Source organism: Schistocerca nitens, chromosome 4 (assembly GCF_023898315.1).
Source record: "Schistocerca nitens isolate TAMUIC-IGC-003100 chromosome 4, iqSchNite1.1, whole genome shotgun sequence".
Taxonomy (NCBI): domain Eukaryota; kingdom Metazoa; phylum Arthropoda; class Insecta; order Orthoptera; family Acrididae; genus Schistocerca; species Schistocerca nitens.
Window position 1 is genome coordinate 957305690 of NC_064617.1, and position 15893 is coordinate 957321582.

The 15893-nt window shown below is 47.0% G+C and overlaps 1 protein-coding gene across 1 annotated transcript in view; it reads right to left on the reverse strand.

The window, feature by feature from the left end:
• Positions 1–11741, reverse strand: part of LOC126252718 (cytochrome P450 4V2-like) — a 104251-nt gene extending 92510 nt beyond the window's left edge. Inside the window, exon 1 of the mRNA XM_049953621.1 lies at positions 11319–11741. Within this exon, the coding sequence (XP_049809578.1) occupies positions 11319–11741 (423 nt within the window). The remainder of the gene's footprint in view (positions 1–11318) is intronic.
• Positions 11742–15893: the final 4152 nt, after the last annotated feature.

The window sequence follows — 15893 nt, forward strand, 5'->3', positions numbered from 1 at the left end:
AAACGACATATATATGCATATAGGATTGAAATGAATGCCAATATGGCGCCTCACAACTCTGTGCTGAAGGGAGTCGGCGTGCGTGTGACGTAGGTGGCGTTTGGCCATCTCACTGGTCAACGCTCAGACGCACGCTCAGAATATCTGACACGCCCGATATTGCTCTGCACGTTCGGAAAGACTCCCGACCGAGCTATTCCACGCTATGACGTCAGAAACTCGGCGCGCTCAACGCTGAACGTCAGGATGCACGGTCCGTGTGCCGACGGCTTTAAACTTGGCACGCTCAACGTTAACGTTCGACAGCACGGTCCGTGTGCCGACGGCTTAAGCGCTGTCGGAGACCTTCAACCAGTCAGAGGATCGCAGCAGCGGCGTATTGTCAACGAAGACAGGATGGCCGTAAGGTATAAAACCAAAGTGCACAACATGCAGAGTGGCATTTCACAACAGAATAGCAAGGTGATAATGAGTGCAAACTACGAATTCCTTAAATCAGTGGCTCTGAATCCGCGCTATGACGTCGTTCGATATAACTAGAGCGGTGGAATACAACGATTGTATTATACGCCGGGAATACTTCTCGCATACACCTTATGCATCAACCACATTCAACAAGGACGGTGAAATTAGGATTGTTATCCAACACCAAGACGCTTTTGCCCTCCCATGCAAGAGTTTCATGTATGTTGATGGATCATTTACGAAAGGGGATGGTACAGCTACAGTGGCATCGAGCCTTACACGTAATGCCTTAGCGTTCCTGTTTCATGAGATATTATAGCAACTAAATAGGCTCGAGATTGACCGAACACACAGTGTAGGCATAACATTCCTGCTTCCACAACCATTGCTCTAGGCACTCTTGCCACAGCTAGCTTTTGTGGTGAATGTGGTGCTTGTATAACATACAAATGACGAAAAAATTAAATACAAGACTCAAGATTTTCTAAAAATATATGTTTTAAATAAATAACAAAATTTCAAAATAATAACAATAATAATAATAATGTGCTGTAATGACAACACATGCATCATAATCACCTTTTCCATTCTGGTCCAAGTATTGAGCAGTTTATTCGGGTTTGCCGATAGTTTTGCCACCCAATCCAGTATTTAATCCTCCTCATCCAAAAGGTCTAGATGGAACTGCCTTTCAGCTCCCTCAGCAACTGCCATCTCATGTATCCACTCCGGTATTTCACCTCCATCTTGAACCCGTCTATCTTGCTCACTGACGCTGTCTACAACAATAGGATATTGAACACATGTCCTTCTTGACAATATTAGATACATACACACAGAAAATTATGCTGACAATCGCATTCTTTAGTTCAGTGAAACATAAACCGAAACTCGTGTTCTTTAGTTGTCTGAAATATAAACGGAAGATCGTTGCCTCTGTTTCACCGAAATTAGTTCTGTATGAAAGACACACACTGAATTTGAAAATCTTATTCTACTACTTACAGGACTTAAATCGATGGCTCCTGGCTCTCAGCTTCGATACATACCCCTACGTCTCCTCCCTCGTCCATAGAAACGCCTGGAAAAACAAAGAATGTGTCTCAGACAACCGAATGCAACACGTCATGAAGAGTAAAAGTATATACATTCCCCATCCCTCATCATTAGAATCTCAGTACCTTACGTGAACACACACAAGAAGAATATTTTCTCTGAGAGCTACAGGCTAGAAAAAATAGCCGGCCGCGGTGGTCTCGCGGTTCTAGGCGCGCAGTCCGGAACCGTGCGGCTGCTACGGTCGCAGGTTCGAATCCTGCCTCGGGCATGGATGTGTGTGATGTCCTTAGGTTAGTTAGGTTTAAGTAGTTCTAAGTTCTAGGGGACTAATGACCACAGCAGTTGAGTCCCATAGTGCTCAGAGCCATTTGAGAGCCTAGAAAAAATATGCACTTACATTCTTGCTGATGTTCTGGATGGATTATTATTGCTGTACGCTGTTACTGCAATAGTCTCCTGGCCTACAGCTGCGTATCAAGATCAGCCAACACCTCAGGGATGACTGCTGCAGTAAGAAGAAACAAAACGAAGAACTCTAATACCCATTACGGAATAAAAATTGTCACATACCAAAATTACAGCAGCAAAACGTTCAAAAGCTCGGTAGTACTGACGTATGCCTCTATCGGCTACGACCTAAACAATTGCTATTAGGGATACTAAAATTACGGGGCACACAGGTACACTGAATGAATAGAACAATTATCTTACATGGCAGGCTGTCCAGGCGAAGGCGTTTGCTGCTTCTACTGCTGCAGATTCTGTTGATGGAAATTGTGCACTTAATTTCTTCCCCGAACAAAAATTGATGCAGGAACACACAAGCAACTACACAGGTGAACAGACGATGGCAGGATGAGAGCGACTACACCAGGATGCGGGTTTATATGGCCTCTACCCCATCGACCCGCTATTTCACCTATGGATTCAATAGAACTCTAGCACACCTCGTCACCTTCTGATGAATGCTGATCTGAGCGTGCAGCACAAGTTGACGCTGGTCTGCCAGCCACGGACTTCGCGCGCTTTCGTGTGCACGTTTAGGCACACTTTGGAAATTACCCCTTGTTCCACTGATCCGTCCTTTGTGATGGACGCGCACGTTGATCCGGCCGGAGTGCCCACTTCCGGTTTCTGGTTCACTCTGTGGAAAACTGCAGCCGCTGACAGACGCGTCGCTTTACGGGCCCCGGGTTATGACAGTGTCTCCTGTAACGAACTACTGTGTTAGTGTATTTAACAACATTTTTAAGTGATGCAAGAACGTCTTCATACAGGGTGTTTCAAAAATGACCGGTATATTTGAAACGGCAATAAAAACTAAACGAGCAGCGATAGAAATACACCGTTTGTTGCAATATGCTTGGGACAACAGTACATTTTCAGGCGGACAAACTTTCGAAATTACAGTAGTTACAATTTTCAACAACAGATGGCGCTGCAAGTGATGTGAAAGATATAGAAGACAACGCAGTCTGTGGGTGCGCCATTCTGTACGTCGTCTTTCTGCTGTAAGCGTGTGCTGTTCACAACGTGCAAGTGTGCTGTGGACAACATGCTTTATTCCTTAGAACAGAGGATTTTTCTGGTGTTGGAATTCCACCGCCTAGAACACAGTGTTGTTGCAACAAGACGAAGTTTTCAACGGAGGTTTAATGTAACCAAAGGACCGAAAAGCGATACAATAAAGGATCTGTTTGCAAAATGTCAACGGACTGGGAACGTGACGGATGAACGTGCTGGAAAGGTAGGGCGACCGCGTACGGCAACCACAGAGGGCAACGCGCAGCTAGTGCAGCAGGTGATCCGACAGCGGCCTCGGGTTTCCGTTCGCCGTGTTGCAGCTGCGGTCCAAATGACGCCAACGTCCACGTATCGTCTCATGCGCCAGAGTTTACACCTCTATCCATACAAAATTCAAACGCGGCAAACCCTCAGCGCCGCTACCATTGCTGCACGAGAGACATTCGCTAACGATATAGTGCACAGGATTGATGACGGCGATATGCATGTGGGCAGCATTTGGTTTACTGACGAAGCTTATTTTTACCTGGACGGCTTCGTCAATAAACAGAACTGGCGCATATGGGGAACCGAAAAGCCCCATGTTGCAGTCCCATCGTCCCTGCATCCTCAAAAAGTACTGGTCTGGGCCACCATTTCTTCCAAAGGAATCATTGGCCCATTTTTCAGACCCGAAATGATTACTGCATCACGCTATCTGGACATTCTTCGTGAATTTGTGGCGGTACAAACTGCCTTAGACGACACTGCGAACACCTCGTGGTTTATGCAAGATGGTGCCTGGCCACATCGCACGGCCGACGTCTTTAATTTCCTGAATGAATATTTCGATGATCGTGTGATTGCTTTGGGCTATGCGAAACATACAGGAGGCGGCGTGGATTGGCCTCCCTATTCGCCAGACATGAACCCCTGTGACTTCTTTCTGTGGGGACACTTGAAAGACCAGGTGTACCGCCAGAATCCAGAAACAATTGAACAGCTGAAGCAGTACATCTCATCTGCATGTGAAGCCATTCCGCCAGACACGTTGTCAAAGGTTTCGGGTAATTTCATTCAGAGACTACGCCATATTATTGCTACGCATGGTGGATATGTGGAAAATATCGTACTACAGAGTTTCCCAGACCGCAGCGCCATCTGTTGTTGACAATTGTAACTACTGCAATTTCGAACGTTTGTCTGCCTGAAAATGTACTGTTGTCCCAAGCATATTGCAACAAACGGTGTATTTCTATCGCTGCTCGTTTAGTTTGTATTGCCGTTTCAAATATACCGGTCATTTTTGAAACACCCTGTAGTTCTGACATGGTGTATATGCCCTCATTTATTTTAGTTTCAGTCTATCAACAATAATTCCGCGCGATGTACTTTCGAGTGTATTTGCATTCATTTCTTTTTATACGATGTATTTCCGTTCCACTAGTACCTGGGAGAACCGCTATGCTCCCGAGCGTCGACGGAGGTGGGCAGCAGAACTAAACACTTGAAAGGCCCGCCACGCCTTCCAAACTCCCTGCCTGCCTTCCAGCACTGGTTACAACACTTTCCAATTACTGTGCGGTGTTTTGCGTGCGAGTATTTGAATCAAATTGTTTAAAACAACATTCGTAAGTGTATCGATGCCTCTAACTCTTTACCTAATTTGTTTATGTGCGCAAATGGACGACTGGCTGTGCGGAAGTCAACAGCGGTCGCGGGAATACGCGAAACAGTCGGCCCAGCGAAGCGGATGGCACGTGCTTCATGATCGAAGGATTTTTTAACAGTGTCATTACGTGCGGTGAGTTATGTCGACGGTATTCCTTGCACGATTGGAATTAAAAAAGCAATCGATTTAATCAATTCTTTTCGGTGTATTTTACAATATCTGCATCTTCCCAGAAGGCAGAGAAGGATCAACAAGCAGCATCCAACCCACGCATATTGAATTTTCTTTTTACGTAAACAATGTAGCCTCTGCTACGTAATTGAATTTCCTTGGTGTCTAATTCCCTTGGGATCCGTGTTTGGGTAAATGAAAGCATCGATCGTAAATATTGAAATCCTTTATTTCACAGACCGATTCAAAAAAAGGGACTGTTTGCATAAAAACTATTCTTCTTAAGTATTATTACAATCAATCGGTTGGTTAAAAATACGAGCTCCTGACCACTAATCCGTTCTGTGAAAACTGCACATGAACAGCACTTTCCATTTACGCAATATTAGAGGTTCTAATTTTAGGTGATTCACCCTCTATGTGTCTCAAGTTCAGCCAGTAACTTCATTTAACTGGTGTCATTCAGTCGTCCGGTGCAGTCTCGGGGTCCGTCGTCAGTTGTACGTGTGTCTAAATAGCTACAGATCCATGGAGCAACACAATCATCTATGCATAACTGCCAGGTAGTCCTGATGGCTTCACGTCTCTAAATAGTACCAAGACGAGGCCCTTTCATTAGATTCCATTTGCAACTCTCTAGCCAGCCTTAGAGAGTCGTGAATTCGACGTCAGGGTCCGTACAACACTGCCATTTTCCTTGGGCCACCAGCAGCTTACACTAGCGCAGCCATGAGCAAAATGTGTTGCGGAGCTTACACGCACCTTGCATTTTTCTATGTTTTTAAACCAACCACTTTACCCTTTTTTTGTGGGAAACGGATTAGGTATTGGGGTGGCGGAGGCAAGGCGGGCAGGGGTCTCAACCCGAGGCATGGCCACGCTGTCTCCTCCCTCCCATGCTAGGGATGTGATACAAAGGATGCATTGGCTATATTATTGTGAATTTTTTCTTGTTATTTTATTTATTTATTTTTAATTTTTTATTTTTTATTTTTTTGACAGTAAGTCACTGAAACTAGTAGGTACACACGTTGCGTTGAGTTGGGGACGCACATAACTAAAAACATGCTTATAGTTGCAGCAAAGGACATAAGGAAAGAGAGGAAAGTGTGGGTCTAAGGAAGCCATGAAACAAAACCTAAGGGTGGAATCCATACCACCATTAACCGGTGCTACATCGTGCACCGGATGGGAAACAAAAACTGCAAAGACCTTTTCGCACCGGAGACAAAAAGAGGAAATGGGGCAAATACTGTTATAGAGTGCGATGCGAGGGATCGCGACGAAACTCTCCATCTGCTGTATCGTCCAGGTATGACTTCTCGTAATGACCAAGGTAGAGCCCACGTTGTACCGTGTAGTGTTCTATCATCTTCTTGTAATTTTAGCTTCTCTTAAACGTGATGTTCCAGCTACGTGGGGGGTCGTGGAACGCACTCCACAAATAATTGGAAAAATATTGTCGATACTTTGGGTTACGGAGGATCTTGCAATCGTTCCTGAAAATAGTTCCAAAAGTTTAAAGCGTCCTTAGTGCCGTCTTGAAACAAATAATGCACTGTATGTCCACGAAACCACGTCATGGCATTAGTTTCCGTGCGTGGGTAATACGTCTCATCCGGGAATAAAATAGTCTTGGGGTCGATATGATTCGGCGTCACTCGAAGGAAGTATGCTGACATTTGCTTCACTAAGTGCCACACTGCCGTAGACTCGCCACAGCTAAGACGGTGTTCATCGTTGTCTTGAACGCCACAGTTCGTGCACGTGGGTGAGTCTACCATGTGGATCGCATGTAGCCTTGATCTGGTCACCTGCTTACCGTTGCCAGTGATATACCTCATTGCGTGGCGTCAGCGTCCAGTGTTACGTGGTGAATTGTCCTCCACACTACTCGCCAGTTGACGTTTGGGTGCTTCACGACGTTATCGGGTCGTCCACGTTGCAGGACCCGATAAACCGTCTTTGCCGTCGCCACTTGAGTAGCTGGTAAGGAAAGTCGAACATAACTGAGTTCGAGGTAAAAGACACCGATGTAGAAGAGCGAGGGGTGGGTGGGGGGGGGGGGGAACGTGGTCTATCGGCATAGGTGGCAACAGGGAGGGCGGTGCTAGTTCTTCTATTAACAAACTCGTCAGACTGTCCGGACGGCGGTGCCATAGTTTGACTAATGTGCTCACAAATAGGGCGACTGTTCTGTTATGAACGTGATAAGGGTCAAGCGTCCCTGATCCGGTGGAAGGGTGAGATTCTCATATTTGATCTTGAAAAGCATTCCTGAACTCTCTACGGACCCAAAAGCCGCCAGTATATGGCGAGCTAACATCACCGGTATTGGTAATATCTGGGCGATGCGCGAAATGCGTGACGCTAAATGTGTGTTGACATACTGGGTCCGTTGGACGATCTGCAGGGCTCGTTGGCTATCCCAGTCCGAACATTTCGTAAAAATGTCGAAAGTTGTGAACAGCGGTTCGTCGTATATCGTCTGTAAAATCAATGCAGAGACATTTCAAAGTATCCCTGAGCTGTAAGGTGGTGACACTGTCCTCAGACGATCCGACCCCGATGTTCATCGCCACCGATTTTGCGACGCTGATGCAATTACCAGTGGCCATGCTATATGTCGCTATCCAATTCAGTGCGCTAGTGGTGTCGTAGCCGTTGAGGATGACAATCATCAGGTCGTCAGCGTACGCTTTACATCGGAAAGTGTGGCCTTGTAACGTCATACCCGTTAGTCGTTGGCGCAGGCCGCATAAGAGTGGTTCCATGGCCACAGCGTAAATTAAAGTGCACAGAGGGCAGCCTTGGCGTATCGATCGTGAAATGGTGAAGGGCTGCGTACGTCGGCCGTTGACGATCACCTTGGATGTCGCGTCACGGAGCAGTCGCATGCCGACAGTGAGCCGGCCGGCGTGGTCGAGCGGTTCTAGGCGCTACAGTCTGGAGCCGCGCGACCGCTGCGGCCGCAGATTCGAATCCTGGCTCGGGCATGGATGGGTGTGATGTCCTTAGGTTAGTTAGGTTTAGGTAGTTCTAAGTTCTAGGGGACTGATAACCTCAGAAGTTAAGTCCTATAGTGCTCAGAGCCATTTGAACCATTACTGTCGCCTCCTGGTGACGTTTGATAGGGTGACAAGACGTTTCGTAAGGTCTTGTGTATCCGTGCAGCCAACAGTAGAGAAAAGATCTTAAAGTCGCATTTCAATAGCGTCAACGGGCGGTAGTCCTGCAGCCGTGAACCACCGGACGGTTTGTGAATAGGAATAATCATCCCTTCCACAAGGGCCGCAGGGAACGGCACTTCCGGGGATAGTAGTTCGCGACAGATGTCCGTCCATCGGGTGGCTAATAAATATTGAGAAGTCCGGTAAAATTCCAAGGGAGGCCATTAGCACCCGGAGACTTGTTGACAGCTCCTTTTCTAATGGCGCCGACCACTTCTTCTTCCATAATTTCTTCCATCAAGGCCGCTCCCATTGCTGGGGTGAAGCTGCCGTAAATCGTCTGAGAGACATCCTCCAGTGCTGTCGGATCAGGGGTCTGAGTGGAATAGAGCTGGGAATAATGATCGTAGAACGCTGTGTTAATGTCTTGTTGCGTGGTGAGGCGACGACCGTCCTCCGTGTCGATGAAGAGTATCAGCGCTCGTTGGCGTCGTTTACGTTCACGAAGTACGTGGAACATCGACGGGCGTTCGCTCGGTATCCGATCCTGCGTCCTCGAGCGGATTACCACTCCCTCTAGGTGGCGTCGCCATATTGGCGATGATCTGAGCCTTAGCACGGTGGACCGCCGTTTGTCGTTCCGGAGACTGCGCAGTAGCATCGCAGTCGCGCAGTACCCTGAAGTAAAAATCGAGTGTATGTCTACGTCAAGCAGAGTGGTCGGGACCCTAGGTTATCAACGTTCACATCAGTGCCGGTTTGGCGCAGTCCAACCACCAGAAGATCGTTGTGGGATATGCACACGAATGCCAGATTTCCTCAATGTCTTGGCGGCAGTCCGGGTACGACAGTTGAGCGATGTTTAATTTCCACGGGCTGCGGCTTCTCCACACTTGTTGCCGCCGTAGGTTGACGGCACAAATGTGAGCTGAGTGGTCCGAGAAAGCTGCAGGCCCCAGTTCCGCATCCTGTGTTCCAGAGGCAAGAGAGCGTGAGACATACATCCGGTCGATGCGACTGGAAGAGTGACTCGTGAAGTGTGTGAATCCCGGTCGGTGGCCGTGAAGATTTTCCCAAGTGTCCACCATGTGCAGGTCTCGAGTTAACGTCTCGACTTCCGGGCACGAATTATGTCGTGGGAGTTGGTCTCTGGGCGCCATTACGCAGAGTCACCTCCAAACACCAGATGGTCGTGGCGGCCTTGGAAGAGCGGGGCTACGTCTTCCGCAAAGTATCGTGAACGTTCGCGGCGTCTGTCCGTCCCGGAAGGTGCGTAGATATTGATAAGGCGGACACCCAGTACTGTGAGTGCCATTCCTCTTGCCCCAGGCAGAAAGAGGATATCGTCCGCCACTATCCCTTCCCGAAGAAGTACAGCGACACCGCTGCCTGTGGGGGAAGCTGGAGAGACGCAAGCATCGTAACCGTACATGCCTGGGAAGTCGTCGACGTACACTTCCTGGAGAAGGGCTATATCGACGGAAGCAGAATTCAACATATCTTGAAGCAAGGATAGCTCAGCACGCGTCCGTATAGTGTTGATGTTTATAGTCGCAACGCGATAAGTTAAAGGTTTATCCATAGCACCCGTGTTGACCATCAGTACCCTTCAAAGGCTGTCTCGACGCTGCATCTGATGGCGGGAAAGGATCAACACTCGTGGGGTCGATTCCCCCGCGTGTCGTCCGACACGATGGGCAAGGAGTTTTCCTCACTGTCGTCCGCCCAGTCGCCATGAAATACCATCGGCTGTTGGTGGCTGTTTGTGGCTGCTGCGCCACTCGGCGCTGACTCCATCGGCCCTATAGTCTGTCTGTAAACTCAAGAGCGAGCAGCGCTTTTGGTGGGGGAAGTGGTCTTCCCCGGAAGAACCCTGCCACTGACCTACAGGGCAACCCAAAATCAGTTGCCCTTTACCTATCTAGCGGTGTAGTTCGGCGTGCAATGATATACGTCGTTTATGTTCGTTGGATCTTAGTTGCCAATCTCAGTCAGTTGACTTTGTGTAGTCACTGATATACTTCAGTATCCGGAAGTGATGGATAATCGCCCTGCATTGCAAGAACATGTGCAGAATACGAAGGATATATTTGGGCAGAACGAGCGTTCGATCGTCTCTAACGTTATTACATCTTGTGTTAAAGAGGCCACACAAAAAGAACTGTTGGCTGATATTACCAGTCCCAATCAAAGGTTCAAAATGGTTCAAATGGCTCTGAGCACTATGGGACTCAACTTCTGAGGTCATTAGTCCTCTAGAACTTAGAACTAGTTAAACCTAACTAACCTAAGGACATCACAAACATCCATGCCCGAGGCAGGATTCGAACCTGCGACCGTAGCGGTCTTGCGGTTACAGACTGCAGCGCCTTTAACCGCACGGCCACTTCGGCCGGCCCCAATCAAAGAGCTGCAGTTAATGCAAACGTCAGCCTCGCCAAAATAGGACGCATAAGGAAGGAACGCGAAAACAAGGCGCATGGTTTATTGGAATCGCCGCGAAGAAAAACTAATAATTTAGGGAGGAAACCCATCGTTATAGACAGTTTCCCAATATCGTTCATTCGACAAACGATGGAGGACTTTTACATAAACCAAAAAATAATGCCCACATTACGGAAATTACTCACTGGCGTGAAACAAAAAATACATTTTCGTTACAGAAAGATGTTTTACACAAGACATTACGTGAAATGGGATTTACCTGGAAATACTTTTCAGACATGTTTACGAAGGCAATGACAAAAAAAGCAGTGCGAATCGAACTAATACAACACACGTAATTATAAATTTCTGGTTACTTTTTAAACACTCTTCGTGTTGCAAGAATTGTTAAGTTTTAATGCAGCCCTTCAAAGAAGACTTTTACCTTTTAGTAGAAACACTAAAGAGAACAAGCCTTAAATTCTACAGACTGATTGCAATATATCTGGTTCGTCTTACGAATAGAGGAAGAGACATTCATACGAATAGGCATTCGGTTCTATGTTTTTAGTAGAATCCTGATTTCCGTTCTTATGTTAATATTATTTACTGTTTAATGTTTTGTTGCGAAGAAACTACCCACTTTTGTTTTCCTTATACTCTTGACGCATTTGTCTAAAAATAAACGCAGACGGGACGTATCTGTACACGGTGTCGTCATAGATTTAAAGCGCGCGCCGCGGCAGGGACTGTAACTACGTTGTGGAACAACCTGTAGAAGCGCCCTCTGACGTAGTAGGGTAGGCAGAGTGGGGACTCGCGCGCTCGCTCTTCAGTTTACCGACAGACTATACTGGCTTGGAATCGGCAGCGGCTGTCTGCTTGTGATCCTGCTGTTCTGTGGTATCTGACGGACTGAAGCCGTCACCACGGCGATCTGTTGGGTGGGATGTTACTGCGGCCTCTGTACTGCCGGTACCGTCGTCGGAGTGTCCACAGTCCATGTCAGACGATCGCTGCAAACACTCGTCCGACGGAGCACGTCGCCGTTTCTCGTGTTTCCGCGGGGAACGCTGTTTACGAACGTGTGTTTCAGTATACGAATGTGGGTGGATTTCTTCAGCTGCTCCAGTGTCTGGAAGAAAGGCCGCTGTCGGCACAACCCGTGGGTCAATGTCCATCCTGGCATCCATGCTTTCTTGCAACGTTGGTCGGTGATTATCTTCAGGTGGGGGCGCCGTTATAGAGGCCGGACCCAGTACTGCGGATGCCATCATGGTCCCGCTATCGGACGAATGTGGTTAGCATTGGAAAGGGGTGCTGCCCGTGTAACCTCAGCATAATTGAGAGGAAGGGTCGTCACCGTAGAAGGAGGCATAGATTCACCTGTCGGGATTTGAGTAAGCCGTCGTCGGAGACAATCCGAACGGACGTGCCATTCTTGGCCACAACCGGAGCAAGTGCGTGGCTGACCGTCATACATATTATCTCCCTACATCCGCCGATGAAAAGATAGGATGGTACATGTTTGGTCAGTTCAATTTTGATCTGTCGTACCCCGTTAAGAACCGGGTACGTTGTAAAGGTGGTCCATTTTTCCCATTTTTCGGCCATGTGGCTGACCACTCTGCCTGAAGCTGGAAAGCCGCGGTGACTACGTCCGGTGGTACTTCGAAAGGGAGTTCGAAGACGCGTATCGCACGGAGGCCAAGCCCCGCGTGATCGATAGAGACCGCACCAATATGACCATCAGAATGTTTGAATTTAAGATCGTTCGCATGTACGCGCACGACTCTGTTGCACACCTCAGTCACTTACTAACTTGTAGACAACACTGCTCGTGATAGAGAGATGGATACCAGTTATGTCCCGCGGATCAATTTTAACGTCGTCACGTAGAAAACGTTCCACTTCAAAAGCTCGCGGTCGTGCATGTTCGGATTGAAAACTGATCTTGATGGTGGTTTGTCTGTATGAATGTGCCATTTTGCGTCGGTAGTGATGGACTCTAAACTAGTGACGACGAAGTAGTAAACAACTACGGGAACACGCCGCAGCGCTGCGGAAAGCAGACTGAGCATTAGGAAAGCCGCCGTCGCTGCCAGACGCTGTTTTGCTGCCTCAGTATTCCACTGGCTCGGAGGACTTACTCACTGTCAGTATTTGGGCAGCAGCTGAAGACCTACTGCATGGGAACTAATCGCAGCTGTGATTACACATATCAACTGATGAAAACCGCATCAGCTGCATCAGAATGACTTATTAGTTTCATCTTTAAATAACAAACTGCTGACCTAAAGATGTTACAGCATCGCAATTAAATTAATTTGAAATAGAAATAGCTGCATTAATATAATATCGATTAGCAAGTGAGATGTACGGACCTTTCCATACATAATGTGCTTAAAATCTTCGTAAGGGTAAACAATAGACACCCCCTACCTTGCTCAACAAAAATGGTGTTGTTAAGTACGCAGCCATCACGAGTAAATAGAGAAAAACCTGACCCTACAAAAAAAAATTATTGAATAAGAACCGGCATCATAAAACGTGAACTAGAACGTCCATCGTAAACGAGCTTACCAGACATACGTGGTATGCCTTCTCAGGTACAGCAGCTAGCATGACCAGTGCAACACAGACTAAAGGAGCAGGCTCGACACTACACGTAGACCATGGCAGCGCATGCGCAGAACCATTGGTCGTGACATGGCGGGTTGCTTGGTTGATTGATTTGGGGGAGGGGACCAAACAGTGAGGCCATCGGTCCCATAGGATTAGGGAAGGTAGTCGGGGTGCCTTTTCAAACGAACCAACCTGGCATTTGCCAGGACCAGTTTAGGGATATCACGGAAAACTTCAATAGGGCGACCGGACGCAGGTTTGAACCGTCGTTCTCCAGAATGAGAGTCCAGTATGCTAACCACAACGCCACCTCGCTCGGCGACATAGCGGGCCGCAGGCCACAGACTAGTGTGAAAAGCAACTGCAAAGTGTCCAACTAAGATAATGTATAAATGCAGGTAACCCCACTGAAATATGATGGTCAAGTGGGGAGAAGCTTTCATGTTAAATTTAAAGAACGTTTTGAGAAGACGAACTCGAAAACCGCACTCATTGTCGACCTATGTTCTGGGGGAACACTGCGTTATTAATGTCTTCAAAACTCTAATACTTTTCCAAACAGAACCTAAGGGTCATTTTCTTAACATTTCAGAAGAGGTGAAAACAATGAGATGTCTTACAACTATCCCTGAATTTACTTCTAATGGGCAGATGGAATTACATCACCATTCCTTTTTGCAAAATTTTGGTTGGTTACAGAAAACACACGAGTGACAAGGGAGGAGAGCGGGACGTGACACATAACAAATAAGATATTCTTTTCCTATACTTTTCGTGGTATCGTTTCCAAGTTGTTGTGATAATGTATTACGTTATCGTAATATCTTCTTGTTAGTTGTAAACCTCTTAAGATCTGCTATTGTGTTTTCCCTATACTCCCATGCTTACCCGCACTTGTACATTGGTTTAGTTTGGAACTTTCCCGTTGCTTTTCTCATTTGTTTGTGGCCTATTGGCCTCTATTTCATTTACCCTGATTCTGCACAAATCCTGCTTACTCAGCCTGTGTTGTACTAGTGGTGCTGTCCACTGTACCTGAGGAGGCGTACCACATATGTCCGTTAAACTCGTTTAGGTTTTGCGTCCTTTCCAACGTTTTATGATGCCGGATTTTATTCAATAATTTTTGTTTGTAGGCTCACGTCTTTCTTTAGTTTCACTGGCTATTTTCTTCATGACGGTTGCTTACTTCATGAGGCCAACTTTGTGCAGAAATTAAGGGGGCATATCTTATATACCCTTATGCAGATTTTAAGGACTCATGATAATAGTCGTGATTAATAAATTATTATGATGCAGCTGTTCCAGTTCTCATCATTTGAAACGTATGGCAACCGCCGAATAACAAAGATTTTTTTAATGAGGCATCTTCCTTGACACCAGCTCGCGACGCTTCTAGAAGATCCCATCCCCACAGCAGAAATGGCCATCCTGCAACGCTGGGGTCAGCGTCGCGGTCAATACAAACACGACACCAATGCAACAGATGACGAAGAATGTAGCCCATGAATAGGTGTAGACGAGGAATTTCTCCAGCAATTGATGTCAAGTAGCTCATAATTGGATTATCAAGATGATAAGAGCAAATTTAAGACGGTGAAAATGTATCACTCTTTTTTTGTCTCCACTCTCTGAGGGAGTATTACATGGATTATATGTATCTTTGTTGCACAAATAAATCGTTGGACGATATGTAAAACTACCAACTGCAACAGAGAAATCAAGACAAATCATAGAAATTGAGGGCTGTGTATTGTCAGTCCTTTCTAAATAGCATTTGCACGTACATGTCGTATTCGGACTGACGCGTCGCTGGAAGAAGGTTTTGTACTGTGCTGCTAAATAAAACTAATTATATTCTTAATATGTAACAGCTAAATGCTAACACTATTTCAATCGATCAACGACTACAAACATTTCAATAAAAGTCTTGATGTCTTTAATTTTACACACAATAATTTAAGTAACCAAGGAAAAGAAATTCAGGTGTACAGCATTCGTTTGGCATTATACGTTCTGTTGTGTCGATTCCCTAAGGTCTCGACACAATGAGTGGCTAGGTGCACGCGAAACTAACGCAGACGGGCGTAAATTCTGAAACAGGAGACTGGATGAAAAACTATAAAGAAAAGAACGTATTGGGTAGATTACTTAACTTTTAATGATGTTCTTCTTGTTGAAATACATCTCTTGCCTAGTAGTAAGCAATTAGCAATGATACACATGGCGCCTTGCTAGGTAGTAGCGATGGACTAGCTGAAGGCTATTTAATCTGTCTCTCGGCAAATGAGAGGAAGACGTGATACGTGTGGTCGCAAGCTATGTCGTCCGTACAACTGGGGCGAGGTCAAGTCCGTGTCTTGTGACCTGCCCTGTGGTGGCGCTACGTTTGCGAATACACAGTGGCGACACGCGGGTCCGACATGTACTACAGGACCGCGGCCGATTTAAGTTACCACCTAGCAAGTGTGGTGTCTAGCGGTGACACCACATTCCTCCCCCGCAAATCGGCGAACGGTCGTGAGATAAGGCTTCCGCCCGCCGTGGGGAGGACCCCATGTTGACGTATGCGATGAGGTGGGGAGCCTAACAACAGGCGAGGCTGTGCCACCCGCACCCGGCCATTCGGTCCGAGGGGAGCTAGGAAACGCCTGCAAACCTAGTCCAGGGTGCACGTCAACATGAGGTGTATGCGCACGTAATGAGACAGAAGGGTCGACCTCCATGTGGTCGGAGCACCCGACGGGCGAAGACGACATCTGGTCCGGAGCGGGCAAGAGGTCCATGGCGGAGGACGGCTGGTC